Genomic DNA, 26,543 nt, shown 5'->3' with positions numbered 1-26,543 from the left:
CTGACCTGGTCTGAAGTAATGCATGGAGGAGTCTGTGTTGAGGTGGGGGAGGAGGGGGCTGCTGTGATGACTGGGGGGCGGTGTGTTGAGGGAAGAAGGAGAACCCAGTTAAACAAATGAGACAAAAATATTATACTTGGTCATTTATTTATTGAGGAAACTGATCCAATTTTACATATCTGTGAGTGGCAAAAGTATGTGAACCTCTAGGATTAGCAGTTAATTTGAAGGTGAAATTAGAGTCAGGTGTTTTCAATCAATGGGATGACAATCAGGTGTGAGTGGGCACCCTGTTTTATTTAAATAACAGGGATCTATCAAAGTCTGATCTTCACAACACATGTTTGTGGAAGTGTATCACGGCACAAACAAAGGAGATTTCTGAGGACCTCAGAAAAAGCGTTGTTGATGCTCATCAGGCTGGAAAAGGTTACAAAACCATCTCTAAAGAGTTTGGACTCCACCAGTCCACAGTCAGACAGATTGTGTACAAATGGAGGAAATTCAAGACCATTGTTACCCTCCCCAGGAGTGGTCGACCAACAAAGATCACTCCAAGAGCAAGGCGTGTAATAGTCGGCGAAGTCACAAAGGGCCCCAGGGTAACTTCTAAGCAACTGAAGGCCTCTCTCACATTGGCTAATGTTAATGTTCATGAGTCCACCATCAGGAGAACACTGAACAACAATGGTGTGCATGACAGGGTTGCAAGGAGAAAGCCATTGCTCTCCAAAAAGAACATTGCTGCTCGTCTGCAGTTTGCTAAAGATCACGTGGACAAGCCAGAAGGCTATTGGAAAAATGTTTTGTGGACGGATGAGACTGAAATAGAACTTTTTGGTTTAAATGAGAAGCGTCATGTTTGAAGAAAGGAAAACACTGCATTCCAGCATAAGAACCTTATGTCATCTGTGAAACATGGTGGTGGTAGTATCATGGTTTGGGCCTGTTTTGCTGCATCTGGGTCAGGACGGCTTGCCATCATTGATGGAACAATGAATTCTGAATTATACCAGTGAATTCTAAAGGAAAATGTCAGGACATCTGTCCATGAACTGAATCTCAAGAGAAGGTGGGTCATGCAGCAAGACAACGACCCTAAGCACACAAGTCGTTCTACCAAAGAATAGTTAAAGATGAATAAAGTTAATATTTTGGAATGGCCAAGTCAAAGTCCTGACCTTAATCCAATAAAAATGTTGTGGAAGGACCTGAAGCGAACAATTTATGTGAGGAAGCCCACCAACATCCCAGAGTTGAAGCTGTTCTGTATGGAGGAATGGGCTAAAATTCCTCCAAGTCGGTGTGCAGTACTGATCAACAGTTACCGTAAATGTTTAGTTGCAGTTATTGCTGCAGAAGGGGGTCACACCAGATACTGAAAGCAAAGGTTCACATACTTTTGCCACTCACAGATATGTAATACTGGATCATTTTCCTCAATAAATAAATGACCAAGTATAATATTTTTGTCTCATTTGTTTAACTGGGTTCTCTTTATCTACTTTTAGGACTTGTGTGAAAATCTGATGATGTTTTAGGTCATATTTATGCAGAAATATAGAAAATTCTAAAGGGTTCACAAACTTTCAAGCACCACTGTATATAACAGTTCATAATATTAGTATTACAAATGCCTAGCTAATAATGATATGTATTTTGATGTGTCTCTTGATCACATTGATAAAGGGACAAAGTTTCACACTTACGAAAAGAAGACTTACCCAGGCCAAGCATTCTTGCCTGGGTAAGCGGGCTGATTTATCTCCATGGACATACATACTTAGAACATACATTCTTCGATGGAAGTATGATGTGTTGCTCCATTAATGTACCGTACCTAGATCAACGTTAATGAAAGGATGTCCCTTGTAAATAATAAACATTGATAAAAACACTGGTGTAAGTGTTGGTACATATAATATTCAGCGGGCTCGTAATATCTCAATTGATAACCCCATGGTGTGTTGACTTGATAATGTATATTAGCATATCTTAAAAACAAAAATCCATAGCGATCTGGTAAAATTAGTGAAAATATTTTTGCAAGTGTACATCTGTCAGATTCTTGGGCTGGATCCGTCCCTGCCTACAAAGCCTTTTTTCCTGGGTGAATATTGACAAAGGTCATCTTACCAACCATTATTTCATCTGCTCATCCATTTGTCTGTGCAGGTCCTAAAGGTGATAAAGGTGATAAGGGTGATCAAGGAGTGCCTGGGATCACAGTGGAAAGCTCAAAGAATGAAAGTAAGGAACGCTTTAAAAATTGATTTATAAAGAACATGATGTATTACTCTGAGAGGAATACTAACTTTTGCATGGTTTACCTCTTTTTGAACACTTCGGTTCTTTAGATGCTGCTCAAGTTATTCAGGGACCACCTGGACCACCTGGTCCCCCAGGGTCTCCTGGAGCTCCAGGTATATGATCATCATCAGTGAATGCAAGATGACAAAGAAGTGCACTTTGATCATTATGGTTTTCTTGTTGGTATATAACCATACCAACCATAGATATGCCTGACACATCATGGTTCTCTAGAGGCAGTATTATGGTAAAATATGCAGAGTGAAATTGCCAAATATTTACAATCATGTAGATCTACAAGTTGTAGAACATTGAAAATCCATGTGACTTTAGAGATTGTGACATGACGAGTTGCTCCATAAGTCCTGAGGGGAAAAAGATCCTTGAAATGAGACATTATCTGTGCTGTTATTATCCATTCCTTTACCTCATACTTTCAGTGCTGTTTTGTAGGATATGGCGCACCGGGCCCAAGAGGAGAGAAAGGAGCAACGGGAGAGCCAGGGAGCTTTGTGCCCAACTCAGGTCAGTTTTACTGCTGTTTAGTCAGATTATGGAAATGTGGTACTAATTTCTGAAGTGTATCCTAAATACTGTAATGTTTTAATGCATTTCTGACATTTGCATTCATAAAACCACTACAGGAACATTTTTCGCCGGACCACCAGGACCACCTGGACCTGCAGGTCCTAAAGGAGACACAGGTGAATTGTTTGTTGATTGAGACTGTACGTAATAAACTCTTATGGTTTCTTTCTTTGGATTTTTGATGGTTCTAGCTTTCTAAGGGCATTCTAACATTTAATCATAACATTTTATCACTGTTTTAGGACCACAAGGACCTAGAGGATTCCAGGGTATGTAGCCTTCTTTGCATCATCAGCAGTGGACAGAAATGTCCCTTGCTCAGTCATGAGCTTACACCATTCTTGTTTGTTGTTTGACCTCTGTAGGTGATCCAGGTCAGCCCGGCCTACCTGGAAGACCAGGGGGTTCAGGAGATGTCAGAGGTAAGTTCAGAACAGTTTATTTCAGTTATTAGTGCTAATCCTTAGCTATGTAGATCCATTATTTCATTTGGACATAATGCTGTCACCCATAACTAACAACCCCCAATCGGTGTTTTCTTGTTACTGTTTATAATCATGACCTATGTGGATTATCACTGTTGCAGACTTATACAGATTTTTATTATTTCAATTATTGCGTATGTATGTCTAAATGCATGCATGTGATATTTTATAGTCGCTGAATATAGTAGAACTCAAGGTCCCCCTGGGCCACCTGGACCTCCAGGGCCACCAGGTCAACCAGGCGCTAAAGGTGACATATATTCAAACTTTTATAATTGTGTGAACATAAGAGAAGATCATTGCTAACCTGCTGGCACTTTGTGATTCTCAGGGGACAGTGGAATTCCAGGTGCTCCAGGGATCCCAGGAACATCAAGAGGTAAAATCTTTACTATAAATAATAATATTGTAGTACTTGAGCTTGGTCTTGTTCTCGAGACCACTTTTGAGGGTTTTGGTCACATCTCAGAATCAACCGCATTTTTACTCTGTCTTGTCTTGGGCTCAGACATAGAGGACTCGGGATTTTATTTCAAGACCGGTCAAGACCACAACTGTAGAGATATCACTAAATTGCCTATGCATTTTCTGATTTATTTGTTAACATTATATTGAAACTGGATGCAAAACTTCCTGCTTCAAATGCAGCCAATAACATGACTCATTGCTAATTTGAAATTTTGTGTTACATTATAAGGGTTGTCACCCCTCCCTGCCCCCTTTACACTTATTGGTCTGTTCTTGGACTTGACTTGGTCTCAAGCCCTCAAAGTCTTGGTCTTGTCTTTGGTCTTGATACACTCTGGTCTTGGTCATGACTTGGTCACAGTTTAGGTAGTCTTGACTACAACACTAGTAAATAAGCTTGACAAAACTCAGCTTTACAGTACTCAGATTTTGGGTATTGCTTGCCATAACTGTAGAATTGTGTTCTCTGGCTAGGTTCAGGTTCTGTCGGGGTTCCGGGGCAGCCTGGACCCCCAGGACCTCCTGGACCACCTGGCTCTCCTGGACACTCTGGATCTACAGCAGACTATCGCCGTTTCATTATTGACTACATGCAGAGTAAGAGAGACAGCCCAAATTCCTATGTGAATGTTACATTTGGAGGATATGTTCTGTACTATATGTACAATGTGGACTATATTTTATGTTAACGAACTGTGGTTGTCCTTCAGGTGACAGAATGAGGCAGCATTTGTCTGGTATCCAAGGGCCTCCTGGTCCTCCGGGGGCCTCAGTGTCTGTTGAGGAGGTGGCAGCTCGCGTTATTGCATACATTCAGCGTAAGTCCAGAACCTCTCCGCACTCTCACATGAGACTTCAGAAAAACATATTTAAAGCCTTTATGGTGTGTGTTTTTTATTCATTGTTTTCAATCTCCAAAAAATACCCTAGAGTTGAAAAAGCATGTTTTGGGTTGATTTTTTTTGTTGTTGTTTTTAACTGTAATGTTTTGTATATTTATTGAAATTTAAAAAAATAAGTATCACTTATGCAAGTATGCAGAAATTTTCACTTATGGTAAAATCTGGACATGATTTGGAAAGTTACAACTCTGTCTGAACTCTGTATATTTACATCAAAGATAAGCCATGAGGTCAAAGGAACTCCTAAGCATTGATCTGAATAACTTGGAAGAGACATGAAAATTTGTTTTAGCCAAACTCTCTAATTAAAATAATATAGCTTGAGAGGTTTTGCAGAGAGAATGGCAGAAGATCCCCAAAGTGTCTGCATAATTATGCAAATATTATATTCTGCTTTTTTATAATAATAAAAAAAACTTGTTCTAGGCTCTGGATTGAGTGGCTCCCCTGGTCCTCAAGGTCCTCCTGGCCCTGCTGGCTCTGTATCTGTTAGTGACATCATTGCATTATTACAAAGTGAGTATTTTGTATCAGGTTCTGTGTCTAGGTCATATACTGTACCAAAGTAAAACTGCATGTAATGATCATGACCGTATCATAACTGTATTTGCTCAGGAGATGATGTTCGGCGGTATGTAATCGGCCCTCCAGGACCACCTGGCCCTTCAGGAAGTGTAAATCTAGCCAACTTTGACACACAGGAAGTGGCAAACTATGTTCTGAGAATAATGAATGGTATGTCAAAGGATCAAAAAACACTTAACTGAAACTGTCCTGAGTTGTCCCTAAGGTCCACTTTTCAATAATTAACATTCAGTTAAATATTAGAAAAAGTTTCTCTTTGTGTTTAGACCGAGGAATGATAAACAGACCTGGACCTCCTGGTCCTCCTGGCCCACCTGGCCAACCAGGCTCCACCTACAGTGACATCACTGCTTTGATTAAGAGTAAGTCTGGATTTTTGTCGACCATGCTCATGATTCTGTAGTGTGTAATCGTAATATTTGTTTACAACTTGGTGTTGATCTCTATTCAATTACTCAATTATTAGTATTTTTCTTTCACATTAGTTGTTCTAATTTACATTTCAATCATATCTCCCGCTGAAGGTTCAGGACTTAGAGCAGGTCTTCAAGGTCCTCCTGGTCCTCCAGGAAGACAGGGTCTACCTGGTCCAGTTGGTCCTCCAGGAGTCCCAGGTTCTTCAAGCTCAGGATACAGACTTGAAGAGATCCAGGCCTACATACAAAGTGAGTTCCTCCGTTTACTGACCTTTTGCACTTGAAAAATATAAACATGTAATAGTCATGCAAACTTGAAAAATACTTTGTTTGTTTATTTGATTTATTTAAATTCCAGATTCTGGTTTACGGGGTGCCCCCGGCCCACCCGGCCCTCCAGGACCTCAGGGGCCTGCAGGGGACTCTAGGGCACTTATATCCTATGACAGAGGCAGTCAGAGAGCATCCATCCGTGCCGAGCTTCAGGAGTATCTCAGTAGTGAGTTCATCAGCTGCCAAATAGTCAGCTTATGATCATTGTTCTTGGGTAGTATATAATATTAAATAATTATGAAGTGCGAAAGTAAATGATCTGTCAGTATTAACACTGACAAACCTTTCAATAAGTAAAGCATACATCAATGACTGTCGCTTTATATAAGATTCAATTTACACCTGAATATTCAGTGTGGCTCATACCTAAGATTTGCACTTGCATTTATACTTGCGATCAATGTGTCTCTGATGAGCCAGATTGAAAGCTAACTGTTCTATCAGGTGTAATATGCAAATCACCACAAAACAACCAACTTCCTCTTGTTACAGTACTTGTTTCCAGGTAAAGTTAACACAATTCTAGGTAGTTCTAGCCAGTTTAAAATTTGAGACAAAGTAAAGGTAAAACTAGCATAAAGTGCTTTACAAAGGTGTTGCATCTTTGGAACTGTACTTGAAGGATGAACAACACCAGGTCCTATCAGGATAGACATTTTTCACCACAGGATTAAGGTGATCAGTCAGCTCTAACTTTGTATTGAGATACAGCAGTGTGTCCCTCTAACTGGAATTGGAAAAATAGAACCAAACCATGCCATAGCATAACAGAGCCACTGGTTTGTCTTTTAATGTGTCACCAGTCTGTAAATCTACATAAATATGGAAGAATCCATTATGTTTTTATTGCATGGCTTTCCCCAAAGTGTGGATACGTGTCGTTCCACCACGCTGTGCGACGTCAGCGTTACGCTGTCACTTGTGCGCGTGCACAAACTCAATATCATAAATTGAACAATGCAAAGTATTTTCCACACCTAAATATATTCTATTCCCCTCTGAAAATGAGTAACAACTATAGAAATAGGAAGATATTGTAATATATAGGTCTTGACTATCCTTGTACTCAACCCAGAAGTGAAAATAAAGGGTTTCACTATGTGCACTGACTGCCATTCGCAACCATACATAAAACCACGTTCTTGGCACTGGTCACTAGATGGCACTGTTGCGTGATTTGACCTTGATTCTGTCCCTGGCATCCTGGAATTGGAAAATGAAGAGGCATGCTATGAAGTGTTTTCATTTCAAATCTAATTTTGCCCCTTGCATATTTGACAAGGTAAAAATCAGCAAATTTAATAATATTGAATTGTGCCTAAATCAGCCCTAGATGCCACCAGAATGCACCATTTGAAGTCACTAATTTCAAAATTTTCCTGGGAAGTATGCCCCTGGACCCCCCCTCGCACCTTCAACCCTTATGGGCTGGGCATCAGTAGCACTGCTCTGATATTTTTTTTTTTTTCTGGGAAAATCTCTGTATTGACAGTGACAATAATAAATGTAGGAGGAAAAACTGTCACAAAAGAGCTATAAAAGTACCTTAGCTATTTGTGATCAATTATGCTAGAGGTAATTATCTACTAACCTAGTAGCAGTACAAGTTGACCAGCTAGTCAGCACTGTATATTCAAGCTACGCTGCAAAAATAACAATCTGCATGAGTTGACTGAGCCAGCTAGTTCATTCTTTACTGGATATAATCCTAACGCTCAAGATGCATGAAACAACCCAGTGGCATAATAGACTCAAGATACTAGTGGTAGAATCTTGAAAACACTGTCAAGGGTTTCGTCAGTTCAATCATGTGAGGTTCATTCAGGTTCATAATTATATCAGTGTAATAGCATTGGCATAACTTTGCAAGGCTTGACTTCTCAAACTACTTGAATGACTAAATTCTCTGCATGCAACTTTTCAGGTGAAGCTATGCGGCGGTACACCTCAGGTCTTCCCGGACCCCCTGGTCCTCCAGGACCCCGTGGTGAAAAAGGGGACCGTGGTGATTCTGGATACAGTACAGGAGGTGGTTACTACTATGCCACTGACCATAATGGAGTCAGATTGGCTGAAGCAGACTATTCCAATGTTGCTCTGAGAGTCACTGACTACATTCAGAGTGCGTGAAGTCAACTTGTCCTTCAAAGAATTCGCAGTACAAGTCTGAATTCTGCATCACTGTATCATTTCTCAATGAACTAATCCTTTCACTTTCCCACCAGGTCAGGGTCTACTGCAGGAAATGAATGATAATTATTGGAGATCTCGTTCCATGGGAGTCCAAGGCCCTCCTGGTCCTCCTGGTCCACCTGGCCACCCTGGATACAGCCGTGTTTTTGCTACCTATGGGAACATCACTACAGATCTCATGGATTTCTTCAGAGGTGAGCATGTTTACTGTAATAGACACTTTACGATTGAAGTTGTCAGGTCAAATAAGACCACACATATACGTAAACATGAGACGTTTTATGTGACAGGGATCCTGAGTAGCATAACAGAAAACTACAGGAGTCCAGTCATGGGTGTCTGTGACTTTCAAAGAGGGTAGTTAGCGCTTTCCTCAGAGTAGGTTATGCTACTTTGTGATGTAGTGTGAGTAACAGTCCGCAAAGATGTGGCGGCCAGCTTCACGTGCCTCAGAGGAAGCACGTTAGCCCAAAGCCCAGTTGGTGACTGTCATGTGATAGGAAAGAGCTAACTAGAAGAAAAACCCTGCCTGAAACTACAAAGATTTTAACTGAATTTTTCACAATATGTATTAATGTGCACCAAGGAAGGAGACTCTAGTCTCCATGTTCTGCTTGCATAATCTACTATATGCACTGGATTGAATACTTTGAAGAAAGAAAGGCAAAAAAAGCCCAGCACATATTGTAAACCTGTCTGCATCTATTGTCCATTTAGTACAGTGTTCTTAAACTATCTTTTATTTTTCCAGTACATGGTACTATTCCAGGTCCACCTGGTAGACAAGGGCAAAAGGGAGAAAAAGGATACCCTGGACCCAAAGGAGAAAAAGGTACATCTAAATATGTTTCTCCTAGCTTTAGGCACACTCAGAGACCAGACAAATGAATCAATCAATCCAGCCACTCCCCCACTGGGACACAGACTGCCCTGTTTATCATTTACAGGAATTCTGTTAAAGTCAGTTAATATACATGTAACTACTCAGGAGGTGAGATATGATTGATTTAGGGAATTTTACTGTTATTTATAATTCACAGGGGAGATGGGAAGACAAGGAATACCTGGTGTTCAGGGACCAAGAGGTCCAGAAGGACTAAGGGGACAAAAGGGAGAGAAAGGTGAAGTATAATTTTTGTAGCTGCAACAGCATTTCAGTCAAATATGCATGTACCCCTGGTTCAAAATGATGTCATGGTCCTTGACTCACAACTAATGCCATCCCATAACATTTGGTAATACACTTGCAATGAGATATTACTTTGCTTCAAACTCAGACACGACCAAAATAAATGATCTCATCTCATCTCACTATCTCTAGCCGCTTTATCCTGTTCTACAGGGTCGCAGGCAAGCTGGAGCCTATCCCAGCTGACTACGGGCGAAAGGCGGGGTACACCCTGGACAAGTCGCCAGGTCATCACAGGGCTGACACATAGACACAGACTCACATTCACACTCACATTCACACCTACGGTCAATTTAGAGTCACCAGTTAACCTAACCTGCATGTCTTTGGACTGTGGGGGAAACCGGAGCACCCGGAGGAAACCCACGCGGACACGGGGAGAACATGCAAACTCCACACAGAAAGGCCCTCGCCGGCCACGGGGCTCAAACCCGGACCTTCTTGCTGTGAGGCGACAGTGCTAACCACTACACCACCGTGCCGCCCCAAAATAAGTGATATTACAGTAAAAAATATTTTTCATCAAAATTTTCTGGAGTTGCTGAAGAGTTAAATGGTTTGATCCCTGCTGTTATGAATTATTGTTCTCTCCAGTGGGAAACATTGTTTTGGATAAAGGCATTGGCTTAAATTGGCTTATTATCACAAAAGATGGTCGTTATGGTTGGAAATAAATTAATTGTATATCGCAAGATACACTGTATAATGAAGTGTACACTACATGGCCAAAAATTTGTGGACACCTGACCATCAGTCATATGTGGTTCTTCCCTAAACTTGTGCCACGAAGTTGTATGCTGTCGCATTAAGATTTTCCTTCACTACGTAGAACTAAGGGGCCCAAATCAGTCATTATGACACATCATTACATCTTCATGCACAAAATATTCCAGTTTGTCATCATTATTTCCAAAAAAAAAAAAAAATCCCCAACAACAAAAACATATTCCTACTAAATAGTGTTTACATGCATAATGAAAATGAATATTCCGCCAGTATTCCCATGGTGGGGCAGTGGTTAATGCGGTCACCTCACAGCAAGGTTCTGGTTTCAAACCTCACTACTGACAGAGGCCTATTTGTATGGAGTTTGCATGTTCTCGCCGTGTCTGTGTGGGTTTCCTCTGGTTTCCCCCCACAGTTCAAAAGACACACAGATTAGGTAAAATACCCAGCTACTGGTGTCGCACCAGCCAGTACATACTGGGGAGGGTTGTGTCAGGAAGGGCAGCTGATGTATAACCTATGCAGAACAGATTCGCTGTGGCGACCCCTAATGGGAGCAGCCGAAAGATGATCGTTCCCATTTACATGTAGCCTGATTAACATAAATCATCCCCATGTTGGTTTGTGTACAATACACAGAGCTGACCATAAACGGGAAAGGGGCTGTTTGTCACAAAACTGCTGTAAATACCCCACAATTGAGATGCACAACCTGAACATGTCCACAGAATGCTCCTAAAACCCGAATCATGTTGACAGCTCACATCAGAAATGGCCAAATTCAGAATACCTAAAACAGAATATGCGGTTTACATGACCCATATTAAATTCCGAATCTTGTCATATTTAGAATAATAGTGGAATATTAACATGCATGTAAAACATACTGTCTGTGCACAAAGCAAGGGCCGTAAAAACCATGGGTTGCCACAGTTGGAGTGGAAAAATTTGAGTGGCCTGTACAGAACCCTGACCTCAACCCCAACAACTACATTTGTTTTTGCTGTATACTGGGGGGGGGTTTGTGTTTTTTTTTTAATGTACATGGCTCTGCTCAGGCGGCACGGTGGTGTAGTGGTTAGCGCTGTCGCCTCACAGCAAGAAGGTCCTGGGTTCGAGCCCCGGGGCCGGCGAGGGCCTTTCTGTGTGGAGTTTGCATGTTCTCCCCGTGTCCGCGTGGGTTTCCTCCGGGTGCTCCGGTTTCCCCCACAGTCCAAAGACATGCAGGTTAGGTTAACTGGTGACTCTAAATTGACCGTAGGTGTGAATGTGAGTGTGAATGGTTGTCTGTGTCTATGTGTCAGCCCTGTGATGACCTGGCGACTTGTCCAGGGTGTACCCCGCCTTTCGCCCGTAGTCAGCTGGGATAGGCTCCAGCTTGCCTGCGACCCTGTAGAAGGATAAAGCGGCTAGAGATGAGATGAGATGGCTCTGCTCATTTTGATCTCCCCCCACATTTCCATTTTACACAGGTGAATTCCAGATTGTTCGTCGGAGGAGGAGTCTTGGCGTGTAAAGGCTTACGTTGCTGCTTTGGTCAACAAAATTCTCCCTCTGTGCATGGTGACTTTCATCTATAGCAAAGCATGTGACCTGTATCTTAGCCAAAGTCTGTTCAGCAGGCCTGATGTGGTGCAGTTTCTCAAATACACATTACATAACATTTAGCATGGTACTGTGTTTAATCCATAATACCCATATTTTTCAGCCTTCCTAATTACAGATAAAAACATTTTGTACATTTCATAATGTTTGTTGCTTACACGCTTCAGTGACAATAGTCTCCAGCACTTTTTGAATTGTGTAGCTTAAAATGTTCTTGCACTCAATTTGGCACAACAGCGCTAACTTTCACTGGACTTCGTTTCAAACTGTTTTTTTTTTTAAATTTGAAAGTTTAACATGAACTAAATTTGGAACTTGTTTACCAAATGTAATAAAATATTCCATGATCTCGATATTTAGCAGTTGATGCTGTGCTGCAATTATCCTCCACTCACTGCCATTTGCTGATTATGAAATAGGTGAAATTGCATGCCTTAAAACTGGTATAATTAACTCATGGATAATAACCAGTAAACGAGAAAGGAATGCATGTAAACATTTACACACAAAAGAAATGGATAAAATAGAAAATACAATGGTAAGATTTTATTTACAGCATAACACCAGCTATTCGGTATACCAGCCAAATGAACTGTAAAAATGCTTCAGACATACCAACAAAGTGCCACAAGGTTTAAATTTCACTGTCCAGTCAAATAAAATCCCCAGAACAACTTTTCTAGCGCAGTGGCAAATATCCTGATATGTGATGAATCATATGCAGCTCTAGGGACTCAAAGCCTCTACTAGTACAACAGGACTTCGAGAGTAAAGTCCATAGAGCTCCAGTTCTCAAGTCAAATCCAGCATTCAGGATTTCAGCATGCAAGGAGTAGTATGGACACATATGCCAACATTGTACAAGTTGTACAGAAAATATGTATTCTGACCAAAAAAAAAAAAGCAAGCTACATCTGCTAAAAGAACAGTTTCTCAGGGCAGATGTGCTCCTACTGCTGGGAGTCTGGTACCAACTACTGGTTGCACACAGAGCATGCTGGGAATTCATTCTGTCATCACTTTCCCCCCCCCGTCACTAAGCACTAACTCCTCTAAAGCAGCCTGCCTGATCCCTAAATGTGAGCAGCTGTGTCAAGGCTGCATGACATGTCATTTGAAATGATACAGGATTAGTCCACATATGCATGAACCACACAGCAGAATTTATGCACTAGTGTCATTCTTGCATGACAGAAACAGATACAAAGAAATAGTTCCCCCCCAAAAAAAAGCATCTTGCCAATGGAAGGCAATGAACAGTCTCTCACTGCTGTACATCCAAATGCCAAAGTCATCCCCATCATCAAAAAGATCAAACGAACCACAGTAAACAGAGTAATATGTGCAAGTTTACAATTTGTATAATTAATTCTTCATAAAGAAAGCACTGGACGTAACACAAAGGTAATTATATGAACATTCACCCTCTTCTTCCTTTCTCAAACAGCAAAACATTACATTCTCAGTTAACCTGCAACCTCAAGTTTGTTTTTGAGGCTATAACACAAGTAACATTTGTATATTTAGAAAAATTGCAAAGCTGCAAGTTTAGACAGGTTTAATATTACGCACATATGTGAAGATGCTGCTGATCCTTTACAAAATCTAGTAGAACTTGTACAATATTATGGTTTTATATCAGTATACACAGGAAGAAAAAGAAAAATAAAAAAAGGTAGGCCTCATTTACTTCTTACCGTCTCTCAGTTCAGGTTGTTCCAAGTTCTAAATGTTTATTATAGTGGTGTTATGATGGGCCATAAAAATGCATTTGCTGAAACAATAAGAGACTGTAGACTCCAAAAAGATGGAAAACAGTGAAGAAAAAAAAAAATGATCCAAGACTAAAGAAAACGCAGCTCGATTTGATACAAGGCATACATCTGCACATCTCACACACACACACACACACACACACAACTGTTGGTCTTCTACAGTTTCAGAGATTCAGGGTATACTTTATCAATTTACACCATAATCGTAGCAGAAATCATATTTCATAGACCTTGTATAGACTTTAGTCATCTGATGCTTGCTTCCAAGAAACAATTTCTCCAAGACAAAAGTGTAACTGTGTCTAACCTCTGCTAGTGCCATAGCCATGCAAAGCTCCCAGCAGATTAAAGAAAAAGAAATAAAATATTAATCCATTGGATTCATAGTTTAACAGTGGGTAATTTACTAATTAACTCATTTTCCATTTGCTGAAATGCTGTTTAGTCCTTTCCATATTCAGCTGAACATCATTCAATTCAATCCAATGTTCCTCGTGTCACATACAGTGGACGTTCAGACAGAAGGAGCACCAGGCTGATGTTGCACCTACAGAGCCTTCCATTGCCTCGTATGATGTGGGTTACGAACCAGAGGAATGGACACTAGGAATAGGGTAGAATTTAGAAACTCTGCTTTGGGCAGTGGGGTTCAGGCATTCCGACTCGCCACTCATTTTAAAGAAGACCTCCTGTTCTTGAATCTTCCGAGTGAACTCTTCTTCTAGAGCCTGGAGGACACATGGAAAAGTACCACATGCTCAAAGGTTTAATAATGGATCCCCCCCCAGCATCTGAACAAACAATTGTAAATCTCTAGTTGTGCAGTACCTTCTTCCTGGGACGAAGTTTCTCTCTCCAGTCTTTAAGCTCTTGACCGTGCTCCTCATCCAGCTCCTTCAGCTTCTGAGTCTCATGCTCAATTAGCACATGGCACTTCTCATTCTATGTTTACAAATTAAAGAATCAGTTTAATTATTTTGAATGTCCATACTGGGATACACAGCTCAGGACTTGTAAGGTTATTTTAATAAATGAGTCTACTTGTGAGGGCGGCACGGTGGTGTAGTGGTTAGCGCTGTCGCCTCACAGCAAGAAGGTCCGGGTTCGAGCCCCGTGGCCGGCGAGGGCCTTTCTGTGCGGAGTTTGCATGTTCTCCCCGTGTCCGCGTGGGTTTCCTCCGGGTGCTCCGGTTTCCCCCACAGTCCAAAGACATGCAGGTTAGGTTAACTGGTGACTCTAAATTGACCGTAGGTGTGAATGTGAGTGTGAATGGTTGTCTGTGTCTATGTGTCAGCCCTGTGATGACCTGGCAACTTGTCCAGGGTGTACCCCGCCTTTCACCCGTAGCCAGCTGGGATAGGCTCCAGCTTGCCTGCGACCCTGTAGAAGGATAAAGCGGCTAGAGATAATGAGATGAGATGAGTCTACTTGTAAAATAAGGGGGGGATCTAACTTTGGAAATAATTAAATGGCAACAATTTACATTAGAAAGAAAAGGTTTTGTTAAATATTATATTATTTTAGATCTATATACACAACCTATGTAAAAGGAATACAATTAACTTTGTTCTAACACATTTAGGAACTTTATGTTGGATTGCAAAAACAAACTTTAAAATATTGGTTTTGTTCAGGGTAAATGAAGATTTTTTTTGTTTGTTTGTTTCAAAACTTGCAGTATTCATGCACCAAATACTAAAAAAACCCTCACTTCCAGGTATTTAGAAAATAACGAATAACATGTTCTCACAAAGCATGCCTATACTGAATGCCTTGACAGCTGCTGCTACTCCAACACTATGTCCTATCAGCAAGCACAGCAGGCGACAGGTACAATTCTTTTTTTTTTTTTTAATGGATGCCCTGTTTCTATTCTGAGCTGAGCTGTAGTGTCACACCTCAAAAATTTATGATGAAACACTCATCCAGACGGAAGAGAACCTACATGACCCTTCCTCCAAATGACAGAAGCATATTAACAGAAGTGAGGCAAGCACTTCCATCCAAAAAAAAAAAAAACACACACACACACACACACACACTGTAGCTCTATAAAAGCCTATAAGCAATATGTAAAAAATAAACAGCAATATATTAATTCAGATGCAAAACATTACATCATAACGTATATCAAATGTAATTTGTTTAAATGTACACCCAGTTACTGTTTTAGTTGCCTCCAAAGCATGTATTTGAATGGGTCTGTGTGTGTGGACCTGTAGCTGCTGAAGCTCTCTGATGTTGGAGTCACACTGAAGCTGAAGGTCTCTCATTTGGTTCTCATGCTTCTGGTGCTGATGAAGTCGCTCGTTCTTCTGTCTCTTCTCCTCCTGTGCAGCAAACTACCCCGAAAACCAGTGTGAGAACATGCACTAGTCCTGTGTACTTTACAGACAAATTGGTATCTTTCAATTCCTTCTTTGTCTATTACCTGTTTAATTTTCTCTCGGTCCTGCTCCGGAGTTCCTGTGCCAGTGATGCGCAGACTTTTCTTAAACATGGCCATACGAGTCTTCGCGTCACTGCGCTGGATCTTCGGTAGTCGGCCTCTCTCCTGAGCCTGCCTGTTCTTCATCTCTTCTATCAGGCGCTGGTTATAACCCTGCATCTGCTCCATCTCCTATTAGGGCACATACAGAAAACACAAGCAATACACAAAGCATTAGCAGGCACGACACTAGGCGTGAAATTATATTTCATTTACTCAATCCTGATGTTGGATGGTTGTGAGATTAACAAAAGGTCATAAATTCATTGTTTATGGGACTCGGCTAGCCAACTGCAATGCTGGCAGTTAAAATATTCCAGACAATTTGTAGCAATTTAAATAATCTGACAAGGGTTTGCCATACAGATAAAATTCATTTATACAAACAGGCAAAAGCACAAGGCTTCTCACAGAACTGTGCTAGAGTCTCTGCAAGGTAAACACAACCTAGCTTCAACTTTATATACCTTGTAGGTCTGCAAGATGCTCAGTACTCATCTATAAAATTGTCATGTGAACAATTAAATTTTGCACTTCAAGCATGCGCATTGCTTTTATTAAACTGATATTTTCCACTGTACACTTAAGAGGCACAACCTTAACTCAATACGCAAGTTAATTTATTTCCTGTTATCTGAGGTAGTAAATTATTCTCCATTTTATCATCAGGCCTATGCAATGGATAATTATTAGCATCAATAACGCTCAAAATTAGGATGCATTTCTTTATTTTATTTCCATATGATAAACAACTTTCGTGTAGTGTTGGGTCCTGACTTGATGTCCAACGTAAAATGTGAGCCCTGAAGCAAAACCAGCTGAGAACCACTGTTGTAGAGGATTACCCTAATGCATCCAAAAGGTGCTAGTATTACCCCCCCTTATCTAATATATAATTTTAAAACATTTTAATTTTTGTAGTCATTTTCATGTAGCGTAAATACACCTTTATGAAAACAAGCTAGAGCAACTAGAACAAGATACCACCAGAAAAAAAAAAAAGTTGGGGGTGGGGTGGGGGGAGAGACAGAGATACACGACATACCGGTACCACACGCCGTTCCTTGCTGTGTAGGAAAACACTATGGCGTTTGTAATTTATGCACCCTTGTTTGTGGGAGGTGGCTGTTCTTCTGAACCGTGAGGGCTGCTATCTGCAGTTTCTGACTGCAAAAATCAACTTCAAATGGAGGTGTAGACTTGTGTATGGCGAGTGTTATTTCTTACTGAGGTGTCAACCAAAAGATACTAAAGTGCAATATACTCACTCTATAATTTCACATTCTACTTCAAATAAATCAGATGCTGAACAGGTCGTGCCAAACAGCTGAAATATTAAATACATAGTGCCTATAACATGCTAGAGTTGTTTAGGAACATAATTTTCAAAAAAAAAAAAAAAATCACAAATTAAAATATGCAAGATATCCATCTTGCGTAACATTTCAAAAGAATCACTTCTCTGGTGATTGTTTCCAATTTGAGTCACATTCCTTCTTGTAATTCCTGATCGAAATCAAATTAGCCTTTGCTGGAAAGACCACCAGTGTCACCATCAATATTAATTTCGTCATCACTTTAAATCACTCATAAGAAAATCACAGCTACCTGTTCCACCTTAAAACACATGTGGTTGTTTACTAGAAGATGCCATCTTCAATCTGCTTCACCACCAATTCACCTCAGTTGATGTGGGCATTATTCATTCATACTGGCAGACAAGGAGAACCAATCACCAACCCCTTCTCTTGGGATTTGGATTGACTATGGTACAGTGAGGACTGTGACAAGCATTTTATTTTGTAGTACAATATTTTATTGATAAACACTATGTCGTTGTTCCCAGAGGAATGATTTTTAAAATGGTCTGGTACCAAAGGGTTAAGTAATACCCATCAGAATGACATTCATATTAAAAATTCATAAAATTTGTATTGTCTGCTTTATTCACGCACCTTGTCATGTCTCTTTAGCAGCTGGTGCCTCTGCATGAAGTACTGATCTTTCAGCTGCTGCTTCAGCAATTGGTGCTTCTCCTGCAGGTGGCGCTCCTCCAATTCCCACATGGCGGCCTCACGCGCTGTATGCAAGAAGATATTTCAGAGAGAGAGAGAGAGAGAGAGAGAGAGAGAGAGAGAGAGAGATGAAATGATAAATAGACCAAAAATCAACAGAAATAGAATAGACACACAACAGTTTCAGCCAGAAAAGAAAGCAGGCAGTGTATAAGTCCAAACATGTCAATAAATAGTCACTGCATCATGCTTCTGGCAGTGCCTGACTCACTGCAAAGAACCACTTGCCAAGCCATGTCTCTCACAAACGCTGGTCTTTATGAAGTTCTAAACATTCTAATGGACAAACAGGGACGGACAAACTGATACTTTTTATATTAGTTGATTGATTAGTTTAGTTTTATTGACCCTAATGTAATATTGATTTTTTTTTTTTACCAAACAGAACGTTAAAAGTAAAATGTGGCAAGATGTAATATGCATGCGCTGACCTGAGGAGATACTGTTACTGCCCCGTTACCACTTTGCTGCACAAATCTGATCTCATTGTGCTATTGGCAGCTTTACATATACAATATACTTGCAATTTTCAACAGCCGATTAGTCAAAAATGTCTGACCTCTCATAAGCTGCTGCTTATGGTTGAGGCAATCTCGCTCGATGGTGGCGATCTCTAGTTTGTGCTGCTGGATGATTTTCTTCAGAGCGCCGTCCAGCTCCTGCTGTTGCTTCTGCAGAAACTCCTGTTCCTGTGGTAAGGATTGAATAAGAGGCAGGAGGGAATGAAAAGACGGACAGACAACAGCATTAATTAGTACCTTAAACTTCAGAATGGCTACACAGCCAATAGCAAACTATCACAAAAACATTTCACACAAAAAACAGGTAAAAACACCAGCACAGACCGTAGTACTGTTTGAAAAAGCATGGAGAAAAGAGGCCAAACAAAATTACTAACAGTAATAAATGTCTTGTAGCAAGACAACATTTACATCTCATGAAAAAAAAAAGTCCAATATGGATGAATGGAGCAGAAGAAACAAGTACATATTGTACAAGTTATAACCAGGGCTCGGGGGCAAAATGTTTTCAGAAATTAACTGGTTTGCTCTGACCGCATCCAATATTTTAACATTTCCATTCTTGTGTTCCGACCCCAAAACAATGCTGTTTAACTGATTACTACAAAAATACACTGAATGTTACTTCTACACAGGTTGTATGTATGCCCAGTACAATAGTAGGTTTGGAAAGCTATTCGATCCAGCAGTTGTGCTTGCATTGACAAGGTCAGATCCACGCTCATGAAATTTTACTCTATGCTCCAACATCTCATCTCATTATCTCTAGCTGCTTTATCCTTCTACAGGGTCGCAGGCAAGCTGGAGCCTATCCCAGCTGACTACGGGCGAAAGGCGGGGTACACCCTGGACAAGTCGCCAGGTCATCACAGAGCTGACACATAGACACAGACAACCATTCACACTCACGGTCAATTTAGAGTCACCAGTTAACCTAACCTGCATGTCTTTGGACTGTGGGGGAAACCGGAGCACCCGGAGGAAACCCACGCAGACACGGGGAGAACATGCAAACTCCACACAGAAAGGCCCTCGCCGGCCCCGGGGCTCGAACCCAGGACCTTCTTGCTGTGAGGCGACAGTGCTAACCACTACACCACCGTGCCACCCTGCTCCAACATATAGCTATGAAATGGCCCATAACAATTTAAGAGATAGTTATTAAAAGAAGGCAAAATGCAAATGTTATACCTTCTTAATAGGTGATTTGGCTGCTTGTGTGTCAAGTGGAGAAGCCATGGCCTAATGGTTAGGGAAGCAGCTTTGGGACCAAAAGGCCACCGGTTCAATTCCCTAGACCAGCAATAATAGCTGAAGTGCCCTTGAACAAAGCACCCAACCAACTGCTCCCCAGGATGCTCTGGGTATGTGCATCTCTCTGGATAAGAGCATCTGCTAAACACCATTAACTTTAAGGTAAAAGCTCATTATGGTAAAGTATGCATTTATGTTGAAAATACTGCATAGCTCATGTAAAATGATACACTGAATGAAATCGTGCAAAACATGACGTGGATTCAAAATATTCCAAAGTCTGTAGGCGAGACATAAATAAGCTTGTGGATAACACAGGCCAGGGGGGAAAGGAAAAGGAAAAAAAAAAAAAAAAAAAAACACCACTAACCAGACATTTTAAACTAATGTTTCTGCTCCAGAACAAATAAGGGTGACTTGTGTTTTTGTTCCTCGGAACGGTTCAGAGCCCTGGTTAAAACAAGTATACACAGCATTTTTTGCGTCTTAAAATACTATTCTCAATAAATCATTTACATTACTCATTTATCTAAACTCTTCAAATACTACATTGCAAAGTACATATTACCACAATAAGAGAATGTTTTAGCATCGTTACCCTACGATACAAGTCCTACTGTAGTAGCCACAGTGATGATCAGCTTTTCCATTTGTGAACACAGAGCCCAGTGGCACAGATAAAAAACAGTGAGCGTGAAGTATACAGGAACTTGAGTACATTTGAAGTAAATAACAGAGCACAGTATGTTATGTTCAGAGAGAGACACTGCACCATAACGCAACAGTGACAGCACTCCAAAAAAACAAGAGCACCACCCAGCTCACATGTGCCATCTCCATCCTAATGGAATACCAAAAGTGCCAGTAGTCAGAATTCATGCGCAAGCGTGCAACATTCCTTGCTTAACGCAAACCAGTTATGTTGTTTAGGGTGTGGAGCACTGTGCTTTCTGTCAGAGTAACAATACGATTGCTCATTACTTACTTAAATGGAACCATCACTACAAAAAGGGAATACATTATATAATACGAATATATATATCTTTCCAAATATTACAACAAAGCCACGTCAGTGGACGTATGTAGATTTGTAGTAGACTATACATCCATTATCCAGTTAAATAAACTGTGTTCTTGAGCAAGACACTTCAATGTTTGGTGGTATGCAGGCACATATGAGCAGGGGGGGTTGGACAGGGAGAAGAAGGGGCAAAACTTACATCCTGCATCTGAGCGTTGAACAGAGCACATGAGGACAACTGAAAAGACTGTATCATAACCTGGGCCACACCCTGTGGAGCGAAACACAGTGCACTCTACCACGTCAGGGACAAGTCACTCACACACCTGTGGCATGTTACCACCGTCCAAAACCCACACACGCATACTTTCAGATCCTCTCACACACTTTCCCAGCTGCTGGTGGCTTAAGGTTCTGGATTAAGAATATAAGACCGTCAGGCAAACAAAAAGCAGTAAACAGATCCTCAAGGCTAACAGGAAAGGGAGAAAAAAAAGACTTGTTAAGCAGTGAATGAGTCTGAAAGTCAGCAGATGACTTCCAGGTTGTTCCTTCAATAATTCCGTTTCCTTCGCATGCTTGTGGATTTGAAGCAAAAGAGCAACAGTAGTAATATTTAGCAAGTACAAATTAGTCTGTTAAAGCCTCGTCAGTTGAACTCGGACATCCATTTGCTCCAAGAAGAGAGAAAAGATGAGGATTTCTACAGTATCAGCTTAACACTCTGCATATGGAAACAAGCTCTGTTGATGGTTTAGTTGCTTTATGTCCTAGGCTGCATGCATTTCATGTCTGTTACACCTTCTGGCTCTCTCTCTCCCCGTTATGCTGTCATAGCTAGTCTTGCAGAAGTTCCTGCTTGCACTCACTGTATACAGTCAACCATGACAGGACAAAAGCATACCTAATCCAAAAAAAAAACCCACTCCTCACTCTCAACACACAGACACCCTAAAGATGGCTGTGGATGTTCTTCCTTGGATAGACTGCAATTGCTAAGAACAGTTTATACTCAGGTCTCAATCACTGAACAGTTGATAACTTCAGTTTCATACAATAGACTTAAAGTTAAAACTCAATGATATTCCTAAGTTCCTTTAACATGATTAGCACTACTTAACTATATGGTTAGTGTGATCTTTTCAATATCTGGTGTCACACAGAAGAATATGGGGGCCCTTCTGAGGCTACATCCACACGACAACGAGATTTTTTTTTTTTTTTTTTTAAATATCGCGTCCACATGGGCAACGGATCAGTAAAATTTCAGGTTCATATGGCAACGCAACGCTTGCTGAAAACGATGCAATACACATGCCACACCTCTACGTGCGCTGTAAGACGGTCCCATCGGAGACACCAGAACAATAGAAGTAGACGCATGTGCATAAACCCCTTCTTCTGTAGCATCAGCCACATAAAGTTTTGATTATTAATCAGTAGCGTAAAACAAAAGATGCGGAAAGAGGAATGAATGGGGGTAGATGGAAGCCGGTACGCCAACATTCTGATATCCTCCAGAATTCTTTAATGGTCCGGAATAAATTGAATGCTACACGTTGATGGATTACTTTGTTCTTCTACGCCCTTTTTGAGGAATGTATTGTCAGACTTAAACCAACATCTGAAGAGGTGAGATCGCTCCTTTTTTTCCCCCCATTTTTGCTGGTGGGATTGTTTTTGGAAAGCGCACGAACGGTGCGCGGTTTGGTACTACTTCCGCAGTGTTTGGACTAAAGACTCTGCCCTAAGGGCTATTCTCTCACTCACTCACTCACTCTCTCTCTCTCTCTCTCACTTTGCACCATTACACAATAAATATTTCACAGTGAAAATATTTTGTAAGCGGGTTTCATGAACCAAGTTATAGGATTTGTTGACAACTTGCATCGAGTTCGTTACACTTCTACCCGGCGTGAAGCACTGAGAGTCATGTGGTTGTGACGTCATCGTAAACAAATCCATTCTACTCATCCAGACGACTTCGCAACGGCGCCGTTGCCAGATTTTTCCACTCTGGGACCCGTTCTCAAAAGATTTAGTTTTAGGGCACCCAAAACGCCGGTGCCGTGTGGACGCCAGGCCGAAACGATAAACAATTTTATCAGATTCACCTGAACCTGTTGCCGTGTGGACAGGGCCCGAGTCCTCTCAAGGATTCTTCCTCTTGTTGCCTCGAAGTTTTCCCTTGCCAGTGGCCATTGTTAAAAGCATTATACAAATAAAACTGAACCGAAGCTTTGTTCTAGGTTTAAAAAATGGGAACAAATTTTTAAAAAAATGCAAGCTAGTGAGCTAAATAACCACCAAAACAAGGAACAGTATATGGTTGACTATTGTTTGTTATGCCCTTGGTAACCACTGAAATCTCAAAGGAAGTTACCTTTCAAATCTTACCATTTGCTGGAATCAAAAGCATGTTCTGTGCTGCCTGTGTAAGAATGGCTGTGTCCATGTAAAAACACATGTAATGAGCATGTGATGAGTCTTTACCTCTTCATGCTGAATAACAACGAGGTCTTCCTTTAAGCGTTTCATAAGCTCTTTTCTCATGTGTTTGGGGGACATGCTGATCTCCTGTTTGACCTACAGTGTACGAGTATGCAGATGGTTGGGAATTTCAATGGGTTGAGGATTGAGCACAGCTGATATTATGTATTAGTGACAGAAAGTCATGCAATAATAAGTTTACCAGTGCGATGATTAGTACTACTGAAGTGATAACCAGAATCAAGCAGCTCATGGATGATTTATATTTGAATGGAGATGCCCCAGAAACATTAAGAGCCAGTTCTGTGACTGGCAAGTTGATTCTGTTAATGAGAAATGGATTAGATACCAGCGCATGTATAAATCAGACACCATGGTAGAAGTCAGATGAGCAGCAGAAACAGAATAAATGAAGTTTTAAGAAGAGAAGGTTTTGTATGTATTGATTAACCATTACCCTGACTATGTTATTGAAAATACTCCTTATCTAAATCTCTAAAATGATGCACACTGCAAAAGAATCAAAATTGTATTAATCATGAATACACGAAAGGAAAGCAGTGTGGTACCCAGTACTCTCTAGCTGTGAAGGTAGCCAATTGAGTCCTTTTGCATCTGGAATCTGAACCAAAATTATTCTACAACAGAACCAGTCAGGTATCACAAAAAAAGGGTCCTGAGGTCATGATATCGCATTTACTCACTGATTGAAAATGGGCAGCTACAAAATGTGAAATACGGTAGCATGTTACTGGATTTGTGGGCAGAATATAGCAATGTTACAGAATTCATTTTCCCCAAATACACAATTTTAAAAACACAGTGTAGTGAGCACCATGCTAGAGATTATACATTGTAAACCAAAAAAAAAAAAAAAAAAACACATTATCTATTAGAATTATATCAAAGTAGCAGAGGGGAAAAAGTATTTTACTATGAAACCATGAACCAGTTGAAGCCCTCCACCACAGCACCAATTCCCACACCTTGCACATTCACACAAATCTACATCATTAGTAATAATTTATACATGAATAAATATGTACAAAACATTAATAAATATGCAAACGTTAACATACATCAGCATTTAAAACTTGACAGAATGTAGGTGCCTAAAGCCTAAATCATCTTTTACACTGTTACAATAATCCATAAATATGAAATACCACCCAATCTGAACACAGTGCATTTTACTGCCATATCTGAGTGAATAAAGAATGGGCATGCAGATGGAAAAGTTGTTAAAATATCAGCTTAACAGTGCACAGCACCAGCACTTAGATAAAACCTAAGGCTTAAATTTTATTCATGTCTATTTAACAATTTTAGCATCATGCCAAGGCTACAGTGGAAAAATTAAATAAATAAGGAGCATGCATGACCCAGATGTAAAACCAATGTAAACGCTATAATAAAAGCACCTTTAAAATATTCAGATAAAGGCAGGCATCTTTTTCAGAAAGCAAAAGGAAAAGGGAGGGGGGAACCCTACTTTCCCTTGAGATGACGACCATGAAGAAACAAGCATGCAGAAAAATAAACGTTATAAGAAAAACACTGGAGTAGTTAAATTCAAAACCGAGGAACAGTTTATTTTAACAGCTTAAAGTAAAAGTGCACCGTCAAAGCAGAACACAGCCAAAATGTAAAATGTGTTGACTACAGCGAAGCAGCAGTTTGTGTTGGCTGAATATAGTAAAAACACAAAGGCAAACAATGTACAAAATGACCTTGAAGACAGTTTCAAGAGCATCTGTAAGAAGCACGCCCATCTGAACCAAAGCTGCAAGTCAACATTTATTGCAGAAAGATCCCATGTATGCAGCTTTTGAGAGTCTCACACACAAGTAAAGAATGAAGAAAAAGCCGATATGCAGCACAGCACAGCCCCTCCACCATACTAAAGCAGACCGATATGGCAATTTTTATCATAACTATACTTGACATGCTTGGAGCACTAAAATAGGACTGCTCTCCCCTTCTTACCTCTTTCTTGCGATTCTTTAGCATGTTCTGGAACTTTGAGAGCTCCTTGTCTTGCTCAGATTTGATCCTCTTAGCTTCATCCCTCAGACGATTGGTGTGGTCTTGTTCCATGCGCTCAACAGTCTGCTTCTGTTGCTTCTCTAGGTTCTCCACCTCCTGGTCATATTGACGCTTTTTTCCCTAAGACACACAAGCAGAGAGAGAGACAGAAAGAAGAAAAAGAGTGAGAGGTACACTAAACTGATAAAAGCCAGTAACCTGAGCTCTCCGAATTGTGCCTCTGAGAAACTATGAGATGACTGTATCAGAGGTCACCAGAGTCTGCACTGACAAATGAAAGAAGTTTGGGTTTTTTTTGGGAGGGGGGCCCTCAGTGAAGCACCTTCACTTCTCTGAGGTCTTTTGATGCATGTCTCATCTCATCATCTCTAGCCGCTTTATCCTTCTACAGGGTCGCAGGCAAGCTGGAGCCTATCCCAGCTGACTACGGGTGAAAGGCGGGGTACACCCTGGACAAGTCGCCAGGTCATCACAGGGCTGACACATAGACACAGACAACCATTCACACTCACACCTACGGTCAATTTAGAGTCACCAGTTAACCTAACCTGCATGTCTTTGGACTGTGGGGGAAACCGGAGCACCCGGAGGAAACCCACGCGGACACGGGGAGAACATGCAAACTCCACACAGAAAGGCCCTCGCCGGCCCCGGGGCTCGAACCCAGGACCTTCTTGCTGTGAGGCGACAGCGCTAACCACTACACCACCGTGCCGCCCCTTTTGATGCATGTTTTCAAGAAAAAAAAATATATTTCCATTAATTGCTGTCTCTCTCACACACACACCTGCAGTGGCTTGTCCTGCTTCTCCAACTATAAAAGGGAAAAACACTAAAAATGCTATGGATTTCCACAATTTTATCTTAATGATCCTGTTGCAGTTGCAGATCCTGCAGAAGCTGGAGAGACAGAGAGTGGGTTTATATCTGGTAAAGGAACTCAAGAAGGAATTTTTCAACTTGAGAACCGTGTGAGAGATATCTTTGCTCATCTCACAATGTGTATGGGTGTTTTATAAATTACTAAAAGGAGTTTGACTGGTTAGACCATACAAAACTGAGGCAGTGCCTTG

The 26,543-nt window shown here is 40.9% G+C and overlaps 2 protein-coding genes across 3 annotated transcripts in view; one reads left to right on the top strand and one right to left on the bottom strand.

Annotated features, from left to right (window-relative positions):
• col17a1b (collagen, type XVII, alpha 1b) overlaps positions 1-12,153 on the top strand; it is a 40,736-nt gene extending 28,583 nt beyond the window's left edge. The window contains exons 36-55 of the mRNA XM_060926124.1: positions 2,176-2,250; positions 2,358-2,423; positions 2,764-2,835; positions 2,955-3,014; positions 3,141-3,167; positions 3,264-3,320; positions 3,556-3,633; positions 3,715-3,762; positions 4,326-4,448; positions 4,562-4,669; positions 5,180-5,269; positions 5,369-5,488; positions 5,605-5,700; positions 5,863-6,003; positions 6,113-6,253; positions 8,012-8,209; positions 8,313-8,474; positions 9,032-9,112; positions 9,321-9,401; positions 11,668-12,153. Of these exons, the coding sequence (XP_060782107.1) occupies positions 2,176-2,250; positions 2,358-2,423; positions 2,764-2,835; positions 2,955-3,014; positions 3,141-3,167; positions 3,264-3,320; positions 3,556-3,633; positions 3,715-3,762; positions 4,326-4,448; positions 4,562-4,669; positions 5,180-5,269; positions 5,369-5,488; positions 5,605-5,700; positions 5,863-6,003; positions 6,113-6,253; positions 8,012-8,209; positions 8,313-8,474; positions 9,032-9,112; positions 9,321-9,401; positions 11,668-11,711 (1,868 nt within the window). The 3' untranslated portion in view covers positions 11,712-12,153. The remainder of the gene's footprint in view (positions 1-2,175; positions 2,251-2,357; positions 2,424-2,763; positions 2,836-2,954; positions 3,015-3,140; positions 3,168-3,263; positions 3,321-3,555; positions 3,634-3,714; positions 3,763-4,325; positions 4,449-4,561; positions 4,670-5,179; positions 5,270-5,368; positions 5,489-5,604; positions 5,701-5,862; positions 6,004-6,112; positions 6,254-8,011; positions 8,210-8,312; positions 8,475-9,031; positions 9,113-9,320; positions 9,402-11,667) is intronic.
• Positions 12,154-12,326: 173 nt separating this feature from the next.
• Positions 12,327-26,543, bottom strand: part of slka (STE20-like kinase a) — a 32,952-nt gene continuing 18,735 nt past the window's right edge. The window contains exons 12-19 of one of the 2 annotated variants that reach the window (XM_060926125.1): positions 25,411-25,590; positions 23,428-23,520; positions 18,698-18,827; positions 18,019-18,143; positions 16,007-16,195; positions 15,792-15,917; positions 14,404-14,517; positions 12,327-14,303 (exon numbers count right to left, since the gene is read on the bottom strand). In XM_060926125.1, coding sequence (XP_060782108.1) covers positions 14,157-14,303; positions 14,404-14,517; positions 15,792-15,917; positions 16,007-16,195; positions 18,019-18,143; positions 18,698-18,827; positions 23,428-23,520; positions 25,411-25,590 — 1,104 coding nt within the window. In that variant the 3' untranslated portion in view covers positions 12,327-14,156. The remainder of the gene's footprint in view (positions 14,304-14,403; positions 14,518-15,791; positions 15,918-16,006; positions 16,196-18,018; positions 18,144-18,697; positions 18,828-23,427; positions 23,521-25,410; positions 25,591-26,543) is intronic. The other variant, XM_060926126.1, reaches the window with a different exon arrangement.

The sequence above is a fragment of the Neoarius graeffei genome, chromosome 7 (assembly GCF_027579695.1).
Source record: "Neoarius graeffei isolate fNeoGra1 chromosome 7, fNeoGra1.pri, whole genome shotgun sequence".
In the NCBI taxonomy this organism is placed as follows: domain Eukaryota; kingdom Metazoa; phylum Chordata; class Actinopteri; order Siluriformes; family Ariidae; genus Neoarius; species Neoarius graeffei.
Note: the sequence above shows the minus strand (reverse complement) of the source record. Positions and strands in the feature narration are given on the sequence as shown.